This window comes from Natrix helvetica (genome assembly GCF_964273705.1).
Source record: "Natrix helvetica genome assembly, chromosome: 14".
In the NCBI taxonomy this organism is placed as follows: Eukaryota; Metazoa; Chordata; class Lepidosauria; order Squamata; family Natricidae; genus Natrix; species Natrix helvetica.
The window spans coordinates 389893-407710 of record NC_138564.1 but is presented as its reverse complement, the minus strand read 5'-3'; the positions used below and the strand labels follow the sequence as shown (position 1 = coordinate 407710).

The 17818-nt window shown below is 43.1% G+C and overlaps 1 protein-coding gene across 3 annotated transcripts in view; it reads right to left on the bottom strand.

Moving 5' to 3' along the window:
- LOC309398896 (solute carrier family 2, facilitated glucose transporter member 11-like) overlaps nucleotides 1–15458 on the bottom strand; it is a 29261-nt gene extending 13803 nt beyond the window's left edge. Inside the window, exon 1 of one of the 3 annotated variants that reach the window (XM_081966183.1) lies at nucleotides 15053–15458. Coding sequence is in view for 1 of the 3 variants with exons in the window: in XM_081966182.1 (XP_081822308.1) it covers nucleotides 11214–11237 (24 nt within the window). In the remaining 2 variants the exon portion in view is untranslated. Of the gene's footprint in view, nucleotides 1–11213; nucleotides 11279–14019; nucleotides 14061–15052 lie in introns of those variants that run through there. The other 2 variants (XM_081966184.1, XM_081966182.1) reach the window with 2 other exon arrangements.
- Nucleotides 15459–17818: the final 2360 nt, after the last annotated feature.

Below are 17818 nucleotides of genomic sequence, written 5' to 3'. Positions count from 1 at the left end.
AAGAATTTAAAGAAGCTCTAAACTTAAAGAAACACAGAGGAAAAAGTGGTGAATGAACTGTCTATATTAACTTTATACAATTGTTATAATCTTTATAATCAAATATTTAAATTAATCAATATTTAAGACAAATAGCGTTATTTATATATATATTTATTGCTACATTGCTATAACCATAAATAAGTAAGTGTGAATCCTGGTGGCAATTACTAGCTATATATGCCACAACCATTTAAATAAGTTTAAATTTAACATTATTAAGAAACAATCTAAGCATTTAAGTACTTAAATATAGCACTGTAAATGTTAAAATGAACAAATATTGAGACTCTCCCCAGTCCTCCCTCCCTGCCTATATAACCCCTTCTCCCAACACCTCTAGATATTATTGTATAATAATTATTATTATTATTATACTGTATTACTTAAAATTTATATAGTATACTAAGATTAATGCGGATATACTAAGACAAAAAAAAAAGAAAGAAGGTGGGGGGAAAGATTGAATGCCAGTTTGGGACAATATATACAAGATACTTTCAGAACAAGATAAAACTATAAGAGAAATGGCAAATATAACATCAACAGCACTTAGAAGTGGAAAAAAGATGAACATCAACCCTGCAATAAACCCAACAACAAGGGGTTCGCCGGCCCCCCCAACATCCAAAGGGCCAACAGAAGAAATGAATGAAACAGAAAAAACAAATGTGGGGTCGAATACTGAAAATATACAAACAGTGCTGCAAACCATTCAAGAAACTATGCTAAAATTCCAAGAAACAGCAACAAAAAACCATGATGAAATGAAAAAAGATATGAATGAAATGAAAATAGATATGAATGAAATGAAAGCAGAGATGTGTGAAATGAAAAATGAAGTCAAGAAAGATATACAGAAATTAGATGATAAAATGGAAACATATACAACAAGCTCTGGGAAAGAATGAACAATTAATAAAAGAAGTAGAAAAAAGAACAGAACAGACAGAAACAAAAATAAACCAGGTTGAACAACAAATGAAAGCATCAAATAAAAATTTAGAGGAATCACTTATTCACATGGAGATGGACCGTGCAGCTTTCTACCTCCGCTTTCAGAATGTGACAGAGGTAAAAGGTGAAGACCTAACTACGATAATGTCTGGCTTAATTGCAGAAACTTTAAACACAGATAAGCAAGAGATCATAAATGAACTCGACGACATTTATAGAGTTACCACCAATTATGCGAGGAAACATCGACTACCCAGAGAAGTGCACATCAGGTTCGCGAGGAAAAAAGTAAGAGACATACTATATAAAATAACAAGAGAAGAACCGATGATGTACGAGGGGAAGGAGATACTAATATTAAAACAAATCCCACGAAGAGTGAGGGAACAGAGAAGAGACTACCAATTCTTGGCCACGCAATTAATTAAGAGGGAGATGCTATTTAGATGGTTAATACCAGAAGGGATGTTAGTAACATGGCAGGAGAAGAGAATTAAAATTGACAACCTTGAAAAAGCACAGGAATTATACGAGCAATTAATGTATCCAGAAGAGAAACAAAACACAGAAGAGGAAATAGAATTTAGAAGAAGGGAAGAAAGACAACAAAAGGCAAGGGAGGGAAGACAGGGAGGACGTAGCAGGGAAGAGGAAGAACAACAGAAAGAAGAAGAAGTAAGACCAAAAACAAGAAGTCAAAAAGAAACTAGAGACAAATAAAAATAAGGACAAGTAGAGATCTAGGAAAATGGAGGAAGAAATCCAACTACTATCTGTAAATGTCAATGGTTTAAATTCACTAACAAAAAGAAAACACATCTGGGCAAAATTAATAAAACAAAAAGCAGACATAATATGTCTACAGGAAACACATATCAAACAACAAGACATAAAATACTTAGAATGTCCGAAATTGGGGAAATTATATACAGCATCGGCAGAAGAAAAAAGAAAAGGATTAGCAATTTATGTTAAAGAGAGAATAAAGACAAGCTTAATCTATGCAGATCCAAGGGGAAGAATATTAATTTTAGAGATATGGATAAACCAAAAACCAATATTGCTGGTAGCAATTTATGCCCCAAACGAAGACCAGAAAAATTTCTATAAAAAATTACATGGAAAAATCAGAGAAATTGGAGGGGAAAACATCTGTATAATAGGAGACTATAATGCCATAGTAGATAGCAAAATAGACTATGTAAGTGACAAAAAAACCAAAAACAAAAAAAAGTATTACCAACAACGTGTATGGAGATGATGGAAGAGCTAAATCTAATAGACATCTGGAGAAAAATGGAACCAAATAAAAAACAATTTACCTTTTACTCAAATCCACACCAATCTTGGTCACGGATCGACATGGCATGGATGAATAAGGAAATCGGGGCAGAAGTATATAAAATTGAAATACTACCAAACACCTGGGCAGACCATAACCCCATTAAAATAATCTGGAAAGGGGAAAAAAAAACTAGACGAAGATGGACATTAAACCTGCAAATATTAAAAGAAAAAGAATTTATCCAAAAGTGTGAGTTGGGACTATTTCTCAAAGAAAACACAAAAGAACAGACATCAATACAAAATCTATGGGATACCATGAAAGCCTACATACGAGGAATCATTATAGCTTATTCAGCAAAAAGAAATAAAGAAAAATGGGCACAACAGAATGTCAGCGTTCCAAATATCATGCAGAATTAAATCATTGTCCAAGGCAAAGTAGTCCTTAAAACTCCAATTTAATAAGACAGGCATGTTGGCATTAAGCTGGTGAAATTTCAACTCTAAGGTACATCCGGTGAATTCCCCAAGTTAAAAGTTCATCATCTATCCCCACACCCCATAATTCATCACATGGTCCAATCTTCATCTTCCACTCTGGCATGTACACCCCTCTTCTTCCGGCCAGGTGTCGAGGTGCGGAGACAAAAGACGACCTTGAGCTTCTAAGAAATCCATAACAATACATTCCACAATCCTACTCCTTTCTATTCCCCCCTCCCAACTACTATACCAATGAAACAGCATAATATGTATGTTTTAATTATGTGGCAGGCCAAAGATCCTAAAAGGAACAGAATTACAGGCCTGACACAGAAAGCATTAGAGAAGGAAATTGAGAACCTAGAAAAAGAACTCCAAAACAAACCACAGTGACAAAATTAGAAAAGATTGGATGCTAGCGAAACACAAATTAAACATACTAGTCCAGGAAGAAATAGTAAAACACTTAAAACTAACGAAACAAATTTTTTTTGGACAAGCAAATAAACCAGGAAGGTGGTTATCTTATAGATTGAGAAAAGAAAGAGAAAAAAGACTAATATATCAACTCCAAGAGGAAACGGGTGAATTACAACACACAATGGAAGGGGAAAAAAAGATTGTACATAAATATTTCGAGAAGTTATACAAGGGGGAACAAGTAGATGACAAACAAATACAAGAATATTTGAACAAAGAAGAACCCCCAGTAATACCGGAAGAGATGAAAGAAATGCTAATGAAACAAATAACAAATATTGAACTGAAACAGGCAATTCAAAAACAGAAAAATAATAAAACACCAGGTCCAGATGGATTCCCAGCAGAATGGTACAAAACGATAAACGATCTGAATGAATCAATAGAACCCCTAATGTTGGAGATGTACAACGAAACATTGACAAAAGCAAAAATACCAAACACATGGAGGGAAGCATACATTACGTTAATATATAAAGAAGGTACAGACCACAACCAAATTCAAAATTACAGGCCAATCTCGTTGCTGAATGTGGACTACAAAATATTTGCAACAATAATAGCGGAGAGACTAAAAAGATTACTAAATGATTACATACACCCAGATCAAAATGGATTTCTCCCAACAAGACAAATTAGAAATAATACCAGAATAATTGCTAATATCTTGGAGTACTATGAGGTGCATACAGAGAAACAAGTGGCACTTGTATTCCTGGATGCACAGAAGGCATTCGATAATTTAAATTGGCAATACATGAAACAAATTAAAAATATGAATCTAGGAAATAAATTTGAAAAATTAATAGAAACAATATACTCCACCCAAAAGGCAAGCATACTATTGAGAATACAGTCTTTTGAAATAACGAAAGGAGTGAGACAAGGCTGCCCACTATCACCTCTGCTTTTTATTCTGACGCTAGAAAGCCTTCTGATACGAATTAGAAAAAACCAGGAAATAAGAGGAACCAAAACTAAAAAGGAAGAATACAAAATACAGGCCTTTGCAGATGACTTAGTATTTATCATAGAAGATCCATTAGAAACAGGGAACAGGTTAATGCAAGAACTAGAAAAATATGGAGATGTGGCAGGACTAAAAATTAATAGAGAAAAGACTAAAATAATAACAAAAAATCTGAAGGAAAAACAGAACAAAGAATTAGAAAAAACAATAGGACTCCAGGTAGTAAAGAAAGTCAAATATTTAGGAATATGGCTAACTGCAAAGTGCTCAACCATAAAAGAAAATAATTACACAAAATTAGTGCAACAAATAAAAAAAGACCTAGAATTATGGGGGAAACTACAACTATCGCTATTAGGGAAAATAGCAACTATAAAAATGAACATACTACCAAGAGTCCTATATCTATTTCAAACAATCCCCATAAAACTAGAGAAAACTTTTTTTACTGAATTGAATAAAATAATACTAAAATTCATCTGGCAAGGGAAAAAAGCTAGGATAAAACTGAAAGCATTACAGGACGATAGAAGCAGAGGTGGTATGGGACTACCTGACTGGGAACTCTACTACAATGCAGCAGCACTAATTTGGATTAAAGATTGGATAAATCTAAAAAACAAAAGAATATTAGCAATAGAAGGCCACGACCTACAAACAGGATGGCACTTTTTCTTATGGGAAGAGAGTAAAAAGAAGCAAAAATATTTCCATAGACATTACATTAGAGAAGCATTAATTCAAGTCTGGAATAAAATTAAAGCAAAACACTATATGAAAATACCGGCATGGCTTTCCACCATGGAAGCCATGATACACCCCAATACGCTAGATTTATCAAAAATGGTTAGATACAGTGAAATATTAGATAACCAGGGGAATTTGAAAACGAACCAAGAACTAAAAGAGAATAATATCAATATAGATTGGTGGCCATACCTCCAATTACAATCAAGATATAAAAAAGATATAAAAGAATATGGAATATATACGGAATTGCAACAAATAGACAAAATCTTAACTGGCCCAGAAAATAAATTTATAACGAAAATGTATAAATATTTGTTAGAAATAAACTTAGAAGAAGAAATAGTTAAAGGATGTATGATAGCATGGGCCAAAATTTTTGGTTATAACATAGATCTAGCGGATTGGGAAAAAATTTGGAATATAAATTATAAATTAACGAGATCAGCGACACTGAAAGATAATATATATAAAATGTTTTATCGTTGGCACCTACCACCAACAAGATTAGCAAAAATGTACCCAACACTGAAATCGATATGCTGGAAATGTAAAAAAGAAGAAGGGACCTACTACCACATGTGGTGGACATGCCCGGAATCGCAAAAATACTGGAAAAGAATCTGGAAGTGGGCACAAGAAATTACGGGGGAACAAGTAAAGTATAAACCCGAAACCCTTTTATTAGGAATAATTAAAGGGAACTACACAAAAAAATTAAATATTTACTAACACATATATTAACTATAGCTAGAATTGCCTTCGCCCAATGCTGGAAGCAAAACAATACACCGCCAGACGAATTAGTGATAAAAAAAACTTTGGAGTGCGCAGAGATGGACAAACTAACTCAAAAATTACAGGACAAAGAAGAATCGGAATACTACGAAATTTGGAATAAGTGGTATGAATGGTTGGATAATAAGAAAAACATTTAAGCCAAAAACAATATACATAAATAAACATAGAACTGTATATAAAAATAGGTAAATATGTTAAATATCATAAAAATGTATAGATAAAATGACATAAGGATTGTAATATATGGTAAAGAGAGGAAAACATACATAGATACGACGATGTAACATTGTACAAACTGTTGATATAAAGAGTGTAATATGTGATAAAAAGACAAAAACAATAAAAAAAATTATTCAGAAATAGATATTAACATATATCGTGGCAAGTCTCCTCTCTGGTCCGCTGCTACAGCGGGAAACAGGTATCGTTCTGATTGGTCGAGGGGCGTACCCGATCCCTATAAAAGGGGAACCCTCCGACCACAGAGAAAGCTGGATCACTACTACTACTAATAAAGAGCTGTTAAGTCACTTCGTGTCCGCAGTCTGTTCTCTCGTTGCCCCGATCTAACATTGGCGACGAAGGTGGGATCGAGAGACAGATAGGACGAAGAACGCTACCTCCAGAATCTCCGGATTTAATCCAGCCTAGGAATTCGGCAGAAATTCTGGCAGCCATCTCAGGCCACCACAGCGCGGCAAATTCAAACGAGAGAAGATGGCGATGCACACTCCCCCCGCTCCATTCGACCCAGCGAACGACGAATGGGAAGCCTTCATGATTCGTTTCGAGTGTTTTCTCGAAGCGAACGAATACACAGGGATCACAGACGCCCGGAAGAAAAACATCTTCCTCGGCTACTGCGGAAAAGAAGTCTTCAACACGGCCAGAGACCTCACCGCGCCTACTCCAATACAGGCAGTATCATGGACGGCGTTGCAACAGGCTCTACAGACTCATTACGCGCCAAAACCTTCCCGCCATGTTTGCCGCCAAGCATTCAACACAAGGAACCAGAAGGCGGGAGAATCTATCAACCAGTACGTTGCAGCTCTACGAAAAGCAGCCACACATTGTGGATTCAGAGACCTGGATGAGCAGATTATGGATCGACTCGTTAGCGGGCTGAGAGACATTTCCCTACAAAAACGGCTGTTAGCCAAAACCAATTTAAGCCTACAGATTGTACTCGACGAGGCAAGAGCTTCAGAAGCAGCAGACAGATCAGCGGAGACAATTCAACGCGGGTTCAACACAGGCCAGCCAGCGCCAAGACACACCAGAGTTCACTACGAGGACACAAGCCCCGACTACGAGGATCCCGAGTTCGAGGACAGTCACCTGATGCGGAGCAGTCACTTGAGGCCTGGGGGGAGACCCGGATTCCGTTTGTCGCCCTGCGCAAGCTGCAGAGGGAATCACCCCAGGTCTACCTGTAGGTTCAGGAATGTTGTTTGTTCACACTGCAACAAACTTGGGCACATCGCACGAGTGTGCTGGAGCGAAGTCCCTGCCTCACGGCAGCCACCCATGTACCGCCAACAGAAGCCCAACCCAGGGGGTTGGCGAAATCAAAAAGGGCGCCCAGAGAGAAATCCACAAGTGTTTACCCAGAGAGAAAATTCCCAAAGAGCTGAGCAAGTGTATCCCCAGAGAGATTACACACAAAGAGCTGAGAGAGCGTTCTATCAAGACGCTCAACGAGAGTATTTTCAGGATACAGATGCTGAAATAGAGTTGACCCAGAGAGAGGAATTGCGAACGTATCTCACAACAATAAGCCAGGTCCGCACCAAGCGGCCAAAAAAGCTGAGAGTCACAGTCCTCTTGGAGGGCTCACCTTGCGAGCTGGAAGTTGACACAGGATCATCCCTGACGATCATTTCATGGGCATCCATGAAACAGGCTATCCCTAGCCTCAAAAAGAGCCAACTACGCGCTCCAGACATCCTGCTACGAGACTACCAGGGGAACCGAGTCCCCATCATAGCCCAGCTGCCCGTGACCATCGCCAGCGCACCATTACAAAACCTCCTAGGACTGAATTGGTTTGAATCCTTGGGGCTAGAAGTCACCGGAATCAACGCCGTGGGAAACAGCAGCGCTGAGCAGATTTTTAAGGAGTTCGAGGATGTGTTCAGCCCTAACCCTAACCCTAACCCTTGGTAAGTATGTGGGTACACCGATATCATTCAATTTAGACCCCAAAGTGGCGCCAATCCGACTCAAACCGAGACGAGTGCCTTTTGCACTCCGCCCAAAAATAGATAAGGAAATAGATAAGTTAGTGGAGCAAGGAGTCCTTGAGCCGGTGGATCACGCGCGCTGGGAAACGCCCATTGTGACCCCAGTCAAACCAGACGGATCAGTCCGCATCTGCGCGGACTATAAATGCACAATTAATGTCGCGCTACAACAAAGCGCATATCCTGTGCCTGTAGTACAGCACTTATTGCACTCGTTGGGGCCAGGAAAGGTATTTGCTAAATTAGACATGGCACAAGCTTACCAGCAGTTGCCCGTAGATAGCGCCACAGCGGAGGCCCAAACTATAGTGACGCATAGAGGAGCATTCAAATGCAACCGGCTACAATTCGGTGTGAGTATTGCTCCAGGATTGTTCCAGAGCGTCATGGAGCGACTTTTGCAAGGGATACCGGGAGTCGTCCCCTATTTTGACGACATCTTGGTGTCCGCTGCAAACGAGGAGCAATTAAATAAAAGAGTCAGAACTGTTTTGGCCAGAATCAGAGAAAAGGGTCTCCGCCTCAAAAAGGAAAAATGCCAAATTAACGTGCCTAGCGTAGAATTCCTGGGTTATAGAATCGATGGTCAGGGAATACACCCCACTTCAAAGAAAATTAAGGCGATCCAGGACGCCCCCACACCACGAAATCAGACCGAGTTGCAGGCCTTCCTCGGACTACTTAACTTCTACAGCGTTTTTCTGAGACAGAAGGCGACCGTTGCTGAGCCACTACACCGTCTACTCCAGAGGAACACACCATGGAAATGGGGACGATCCGAAGCAGCAGCTTTTGCCGGAGTAAAGCGCCTCCTCACCACTGACTCGCTGTTAGTCCAATACAGCCAGACACTACCGCTGGTATTGACCTGCGACGCATCACCTTTTGGAGTCGGCACAGTCCTCAGCCACCGGATGCCCGACGGAAAAGAAGCACCCATCGCTTTCTACTCCAGGACTCTTTCATCGGCCGAGAGGAATTACAGCCAGATGGACAGGGAAGCGCTAGCTGCTGTAGCTGGGGTAAAACGTTTCCACGAATACCTCTACGGCCGCGATTTTGAACTGATTACAGATCACAAACCGCTGTTGGGACTTTTGGCGGGAAACCGCCCCACTCCAGTCTCCCTTTCTCCACGCATGACCAGGTGGACTGTTTTCCTGGCTGCGTACTCATACAAGTTAATTCATCGACCGGGCTCCACTCTAGGACACGCAGACGCACTCAGCCGTTGCCCACTACCGGACCTTTTGCCAGACCCCACTCCCGAAGTACCGGTGCTGCTCATTGATTGTTTGGACTCAGGACCGGTTTCCTCTTACGATGTTGCAAGGTTTTCTTCTAAAGACAATTTAATAAAGCAAGTTCAAACTTGGGTTTGGAGGGGGTGGCCGAAGGGAAACGTGGGCCCGGAATTCAAAGTGTTTTGGTCAAAACGGGACGAACTCTCAGTGTTACAAGGTTGTTTATTGTGGGGGGATCGAGTTGTTATTCCGTATGCTTTACGTAGGAATGTATTAGATGCTTTACATGTGGGTCATCTGGGGATTGTTAGGATGAAGGCGTTAGCAAGAAGTTACGTTTGGTGGCCAAACATGGACAAAGAAATAGAGGAATGGGTGGCCACTTGCGACCCATGCCAGGAATCGAGACCAGCACCCCCGGAAGCGCCCACCACAGAATGGGAGAAGCCTAAAGCACCCTGGTCGCAAATACACATCGACTTCGTAGGGCCGTTCCAAGGTCAGACTTTCCTTATAGTTGTGGATGCATACTCGAAATGGCTAGAAGTAGTCCTAATGACTTCAACCACGGCAGAGGCAGTCATTAAGGTTCTACGGCGACTTTTCGCCACTCATGGCCTGCCCGACCTCCTGGTCTCCGATAATGGGCCCCAGTTCACGGCCATGCAATTTGAGACATATCTAGCAGGTCAGGGAATTCGGCACGCCCTCGTCGCGCCATTCCATCCGGCGTCAAATGGACAGGCGGAGAGAATGGTGCGATTCACAAAAGAGGCCCTTGCTAGGATGGGTCCAGGTGATTGGCAAACATGCATTGACCATTACCTATTGATCCAACACATTACCCCCAGCGCAACGACGGGTAGGAGCTCCGCTGAACTACTCATGGGCCGCCGTCTACGGTCTCACCTGGACCGTCTTCACCCAAATTACTCTGCCACCGCTCCCCCAGACTCTACAAGCAAAATTCGGAGTTTTAGCATAGGGGATTCAGTATACGCCCACAACTATGCAGGGGGGACATTGTGGATGCCGGCAAAGGTCATTGGCATCACGGGTCCACGATCGTATCTGTTGGAACTAGAAGATGGGCGGAACTGGAAAAGGCACATCGATCAACTACGGGGTCGCCTGGCGCACTCAGATGTACGAACAGAGAATGAGAGCTACCTGCCATTGCAAAGCCAGCCACTCGAGAGCCCCAACACAGAGAACTACGACACCTGCGAGCCAAGGACAGAACAAGAGGTCGGGCGCGAAACGGAACAACCCCCAAGCAACGAAAGCGAGCAGATCCCCGAACGCCAAAGCAACGAGAGCCTGCAAACGCCCGGAAACGAAACACGGAAAGAAACCGATCCTATAACTACTTCTGACCAACCCGAACTGCGACGCTCCACCCGAGTAAGACAAACACCAACGTATCTCAAGGACTATATTACTAACCGCAACATTCCGTCTAGGAGGGGAGGGGTGTTAGATATTAACATATATCGTGGCAAGTCTCCTCTCTGGTCCGCTGCTACAGTGGGAAACAGGTATCGTTCTGATTGGTCGAGGGGCGTACCCGATCCCTATAAAAGGGGAACCCTCCGACCACAGAGAAAGCTGGATCACTACTACTACTAATAAAGAGCTGTTAAGTCACTTCGTGTCCGCAGTCTGTTCTCTCGTTGCCCAGATCTAACTACTACTACTACTACTACTACTACTACTACTACTACTACTACTACTACTGCTGCCAACCCATGGGGTCACTTTGAAGAACTCTGATTTAGCCCAACTTCATGCCTGGGCGGAATCCAGGCAGGCTGAGTTTTGCATGGATGGAAGGTCAGGGAAGATGCCCATGCAGAATGTGCTCCAGGAGGGTCTGAGTGACCTGGAAGTAGCTGCTGCTGTGCCTTTAGCAGCCCCTTGGGATGGGATGCCAGGAAGCCTTGTCTGGCTTGTACTCACCACATCCCAGAAGATCACTGCCATCTCGATTGGAGCTCCTCTGGATCTTGTCTCTAATAGAAGGCAGCCCTGGACTTTGTGCTCTTTATTTCATTTCTTGGTGAAATCCCAAATTGCCTGGTTAACCATTCACTATAATGATTTCAAGAACAAAGGATGAAATGGTACATCTTGTTCGCTGGGTTTAGGCTGTCCATAGACTCTGTGACAAAGCCTGATGGGAAGAAGAGGCTTCAGAGAGATCTCTTCGGCAGTCATGGTCTGCAGTGGCTGTTGGATCTCCCCAACATCACCTTGCTGGAACTCCCCACTTCAAAGGGTGCCATCTCAGTGCCACTGGAACAGACGTAGTGCCACCAAAGTCAAGAGTCGGACTTAGAGCTTGATTTTCCTTATCCTTTTTGACTTTCCAATTTCCAGCTCTTTCTGGACTCACCAGAGGGAGTCGAGAGGCTGAAGATCCGAGTCCAACTCCCTTGTTTCTGAACATCTCATCACTCTTCAGCACAGGGGCTGTAGATCAGTGGTGGGTTTCAAAGTTTTTTACTACCGGTTCTGTGGGCACGGCTTATTTTGTGGGCGTGGCTTGGCAATCATGTGACCGGGTGGCAGTGGCTTGGTGGTCATTTGACTGGGTGGGTGTGGCCAATTTAGCAATCCATTAAACAATACATAGCAGCCCCCTTTTCTATTCTTTTTAATACTGCAGGAAGTTTTTGCTCTAGGTTTCTTTTTACTGGGGTTGGCAATGCTTGGGGATGTCTGGGAATTTTTCCTACATAACCAAGATGATAATAAGGTCCCCTGCTGGAGCAGGGGGTTGGACTAGATGACCTCTGAAGTCCTTCCAGCCCTGGATTACTGTGCTGTTTCAAAGCATCCTCTGAAACTGTGTCTAGTGCCAGGTTTGTAGTCCTTCCTTCCTCTCCTTTTTCACTTCCTCCCTCCCTCCACACATCCATATCTCTTTCACTTTCCCTTTTCTCTTTCTCCTTTCCCTCCCCCTCTTTCCTTCCTTCTTTCTTTCTTTCTTTCTTTCTTTCTTTCTTTCTTTCTTTCTTTCTTTCTTTCTTTCTCCCTTCCCTTCCCTCTTTCTCCCTTCCTTCCCTCGCCCCTCTTTCTTTCTTTCTTTCTTTCTTTCTTTCTTTCTTTCTTTCTTTCTTTCTTTCTCCCTTCCCTTCCCTTTCCTTCCCTTCCCTCTTTCTTTCTTCCTCCTCTCCCTCCCTCTTTCTTTCTTTATTTCTCCCTTCCTTCCCTCCTTACCTCCCTCCCTCTTTCTTTCTTTCTTTCTTTCTTTCTTTCTTTCTTTCTTTCTTTCTCCCTTCCCTTCCCTCTTTCTCCCTTCCTTCCCTCCCCCTCTTTCTTTCTTTCTTTCTCCCTTCCCTTCCCTCTTTCTTTCTTCCTCCTCTCCCTCCCTCCCTCTTTCTTTATTTCTCCCTTCCTTCCCTCCTTCCCTCCTTCCCTCCTTCCCTCCTTCCCTCCTTCCCTCCCTCTTTCTTTCTTTCTTTCTTTCTTTCTTTCTTTCTTTCTTTCTTTCTTTCTTTCTCCCTTCCCTTCCCTTCCCTTCCCTCCCTCCCTCCCTCCCTCTTTCTTTCTTTCTTTCTTTCTTTCTTTCTTTCTTTCTTTCTTTCTTTCTCCCTCCCTTCCCTCTTTCTCCCTTCCCTTCCCTCCCTCCCTCTTTCTTTTTTTCTTTTTTTCTTTCTTTCTTTCTCCCTTCCCTTCCCTCTTTCTCCCTTCTCTCCCTCCCTCCCTCCCTCCCTCCTTCTTTCTTTCTTTTTTCTTTCTTTCCCTCCCCAGAAGTCTTTGGTAGGAAGAAGAAAAGCCAGACATTTTGAAACTGAGAACATGCCCGTTGATCATCTGGCATTCTTAGAGCTTGACTATTGATTAGCTTAGCCTGAGCAAGGATAATTAGCCGCACTTTCAATAAGCCCTCAATTCAAGCTCCATGCCAGAGATCTTTAAACTTGGCAACTTTAAGACTTGTGGACTTCAACTCCCAGAATTTTCCAGCCAGCAGAGCTGATTTATGGGAATTGAAGTCCACAAGTCTTAAAGTTGCCAAGTTTGAAGACATCTGCTCCATGCATTTGGGAATCCCCAAAACGGTGAGGATTTCTTTCTTCCTTGAAGCCCCCCCCCCACTGCAGCCCGTTTTTGCTCCCAAGGGACTGCAGAGAGACTTGCTAGGTACCCCCCAGGGACGTGCGGTCAGGGGAGGCAGGGGAGGCAGAGCCTCACCCCTCTCATCATGAAAATAAAAAAAAAGGGGAAAGGGAAAAGGCGCTGAGGAGCCTTCTGCACACGTGGTCCGGGAATGGGACCACGTGCACAGGAGGCTTCTCTAGCCTCAGACTCCCTCCTGCACACGTGGTCCCATTCCCCGCCTTCCTGAGTCAACATGAAGGGGACCGCGGAGCGTGAGCCACGGTCCCGTGGAGCGCGCTCCGTGGTCCCCTTCATGTTGACTCAGGAGTCAGGAAGGAGGGGAATGGGACCACGTGTGCAGGAGGCTGAGGCAGCTTTACCCTCCTGCACACGTAGTCCCATTCCCCGCCTTCCTGAGTCAACATGAAGGGGACCATGGCTCGCGCTGATGACGTCACCAGCCTCACCCAGCCATAAACCTCACCGCACGTCACTGGTACCCCCCATGTCCTATTTTGGGCCTGAAGCCCCCTGGGAGCCAAAATGGGGCTCCTGGGGCTCCTGGAAGGAGCAGGGGAAGGTAAGGTTGCAAGCCTGGTGGGGTCAGTGGGAGGGGGGGGTGCAGCAAGCTCTAGGGAGGGGGGCTATTGAGACTTACCTGTAGACAGGAGGAGGCAGCTCAGTTGGGGTGTAGGGCAGGCACCATGTGGCAGCTTAAGCAGGCAAACTGCCCGGGAGGTGAGGAATGACTAGGTGGGGTGGGTGGGTGGGGCAAGCGAACGGGGGACCGGTTCAGGGGTGTGGCAGGCCTGGGTCTTGGCTGGTTCCAGTGACAGGTGCCAGTCCGAACTGATAGGAACCCACCTCTGCTGCAGTGGACTAGGAATTTCTATGATGCCTATCCTTTTGTATTTTATTCTTCCTACTTTTTGTTTATATGATTTCTTCCCACATGGATTTGTTTTCTACTCTTGAATTACAGTACCAAAAAATATAAGAGTTGGAAGGGTCCTTAGAGTCCAATCCCTTCCCCCTGCAATCCATCTTCTTTTAAACACCTTCAGGGGAAGATGTCCTCCCAAGGCCATTGACTTCACTGTTGAGTAACTTACTACAGGAAATTCTTCTGATATCAAATCAAATCTACGTCCTCATAATTTTAATTGTTTCTTCTTGTTCCTGGAGTAATTTTGAATGATTCTGCTGCATGACAGTGTTCAGATATTAAAGACCACTACCATGTCTCCCAGCAGTCTTCTTCAGTTAAAAATAACCCATACCTCCCTCATAGCTTTTCTTTCTCCAGTCCCTTTTTATATGGATTGCTCTCCTCTGCACACTTCCAATTAGTCACTGACCTTTCAGTGATGCAAGTTCAGAACTGGAGCAACATTTTGGGAATGGAATGGAGAGGAACAATGATTCTTCTTGATTTGATACATTAGACTTCAGGCAACAAGCTTAGGTTTTCACCTGCGTTATCTTTTTCCAACTGCATTACCTGTTGAATCTTCTCCTAGTAGGATGTAGCTCCCTAGGTGCTAGACATTGCTGTTTACCTCATATTTCTACAAAGGAATAAATTTTCTATTATAAAGCCTGCTTCAATAGACTTTGTGCAGGTTGATTCATCCTCCAAGAATTTGAAATGTGAAGTCAGGCTAAGAGTTTGTTTCTAATCCAAGTCTCACCTCTCTGTGTTCATGGTGCTCTGGGGACTGGATAGCCAAGAGTCATGCCACAGTGGGTAACAAGCTGTGGTGATCCGGGGTTACTCAGAGTGTAGCCTTGGGTCAGAAGCTTCTTCTGACTGGTTTCCAGTGCAGAAATCAACAAGGAATGATAGGTTCATAGAAAATTCCCAGTGCTGGGTCAGGAGGCGGGGATGAATTGCAGCAATATGACGCATCTCCACAGGACTTGCCAGGAGGTTCTGAGGGACCTAAATCACGCTGGAGGGGTGATGAAGACAGAGAGGACAATCTGCTGATCACAAGGAGACCACATACTCCTTGTTTGATGGGGGGGAAGCTCTCAATCCAGTGGGAAGAAAAAAAATGGCCATTGAGTGCCTGACTGGAGCTGTGACAGCTGACCAATGCAGCAAGCATAGAATGTGAGGAACAGTGTGATCGATCTGGGTGAGATTTTTCCAACTTCTGTTGTGGAATTTACCCCCTTAAAATAAATAAACCTGGGACTCAAAGTGGGACTCAAAGAAGAGGAGGTGGAATTGTTTGTTTTCCAGGCCCAAGAATAGTGGCGAACAAACTTGCGAACTATTTATAGAACTGGAAAAGAGAATTTTTTTTCAAAAAGAGAAGAAATTTAAAAGCTAGGAAGTTGGACCGTGGATTTAAAATACAAGACAGATTAAGTTGAAAACGTTTTGGAATATGAAATTTGGACGCCTGTGACTTTTAAAAAGCCTTGAAGCAGATGATACAATTTAAGCTCACAAAAGAGAAAGAAAGAGAAATAGAGCAACAGCGACATCTACTGGAGAAAACTGCAGAAAAGCGAAAGTAATGCAAGTATGACCTTGACTGTATATTGAATAAGCTTGTTACAATAACACTTGCTCTAGCAAACTGTTTATGCAAGACAGCAGAGACAGAGAGTGAAACACTGTAACTTTTTTAACAGTGTAGCTGTTTGAACTTAGATGAAAACTAAACAGAGAAAGTAAATAGAAGCTGGGAAACAGCAAAGAAGTTTCTTTTTTCCTTCCTGTTTGAATCCCCCCCCCCTTTGGGTGATTTATGAACCCGAGTAGTTGAATTTTGGGTCTTAGTGGGCCTAAGTGGATTACAAATTTATCAAATTTCCTAAATCTATCAAGAGAAGAAAGGATTAGGGTTTGAAGAACCTGAAGATTAACAAGGAACTTTTTTCTTTTCTATTTTCTATTTTCCTCTTGTTTGGACTACATAACAGCAAGTTTGTAACTATTAGAAGATTTTGATGGTGGCTTAATTTGTGAAAATACTCTTTAAGTGGAAATTGGTGGGGGACTGATAAAATATTAGAATATTATTTGTGTTATTACTGATTATTCTTTTTAAATTTTCTGAGGATCTCAAGATTACTTGAAATGACTAGTACTTCAAACTTAAGCAAAGTAGGGAGAAAAAAAATACACCAGTGCCCTCCTCAGCAGCATCAGAAGCTGCATCTAGTCCAGCAAGTCCAAGATCTTTGGATAGCATGTTGCAGCAAGTAAAGGTGAATACAATGAATATGATGCAAGCAGAATTGAAATTAATGGTTGAAACATTTCAAGAAACCACAACAAAACATTTTGAAGACAGGAAGGAAAGAATGGAAAAGATGTATGATAAAATGGAGAACATTCAACAAACAATAATAAAAATGAACAAAGGATGCAGAAAATAGAAGAGAAATCAGACCAAACAGAGAAGAAAGTGGAAGAGATGGATGATAGACTTACACAGGCAGACAAAAATATTGAGAGAACAGTAATCATGTTGGAGATCGATAAAGCTGAATACTTCTTGAGATTCTAGAATATTGAGGAAGAAAAAGGAGAAAAACTTGAAGAGATAATGGCAGAATTGTTGGCGGATGCCTTGGACAAGCAAGAGATACTTGTTGGGATGGACAAAATATTTAGAGTATACACAAGGCATATGTCAAGAAATAAACTACTTAGAGAGGTACATGTGGAGGAGCTTCCGGGGAATGGCAGCTGACTTCTGAGCTCCGAAAATGCTCCGGAGCTCTTTGACAAAGGAGGGGTTGCTGCCGGTCCTTTCTCCACCTTTTGGGCCGGGATTGAGCCTCAATGACCACCCTGGTGTTCTTTGAGACCTAATTTGGTCCGTCAGGATGGCAAACAGCCAGAGGGAGATTAAGAAAGCACTGGCTGACATGGAGATTGCAGTTGGAATTGGAGACCGATTATGGCGGCGGCCACCGGAGGGCAGCGCGAGGACGGAGAGAGGCCCGTGACGCAGGATGCCGACGGAAGGCCTTCAAGAGGGCCGTAAGGTGGCTGGAACGGCGCCCGGACCAGGAGGGGAGGCAGGTTGAAGCCAGGACTAGCTGCTGGAATCTGTGCTGTGTGCTGGAACCAGGCAGAAAGGGGAAGAGGGGCAGAACAGGGCTTCTGCATTAGGGGCAGAACAGGGCCTGTCCTGGAGACAGGCAGGAGCCCCCCCCACCTGGCAGACTAAGATCTATTGCCCCCCCACCTGGCAGACTAAGATCTATTGTCCTTTTGCAAACTACCTGCCATGGCTTGTGCCCAGGTGCCCCTGATGACTATAATCTGCCCGTTTAACATCTGGTATCCTGCTGACTTCCTGCTATTTATGACTTATGGCATTTCACCTGCCGGGCTACTCCTACTACCTCTCCCCCTCTCCCCCTCGCCATCTGCTATTTTATAACAACTAGCTACTACAAACTATCTGCCCTCTTCCGCCCACAATGGA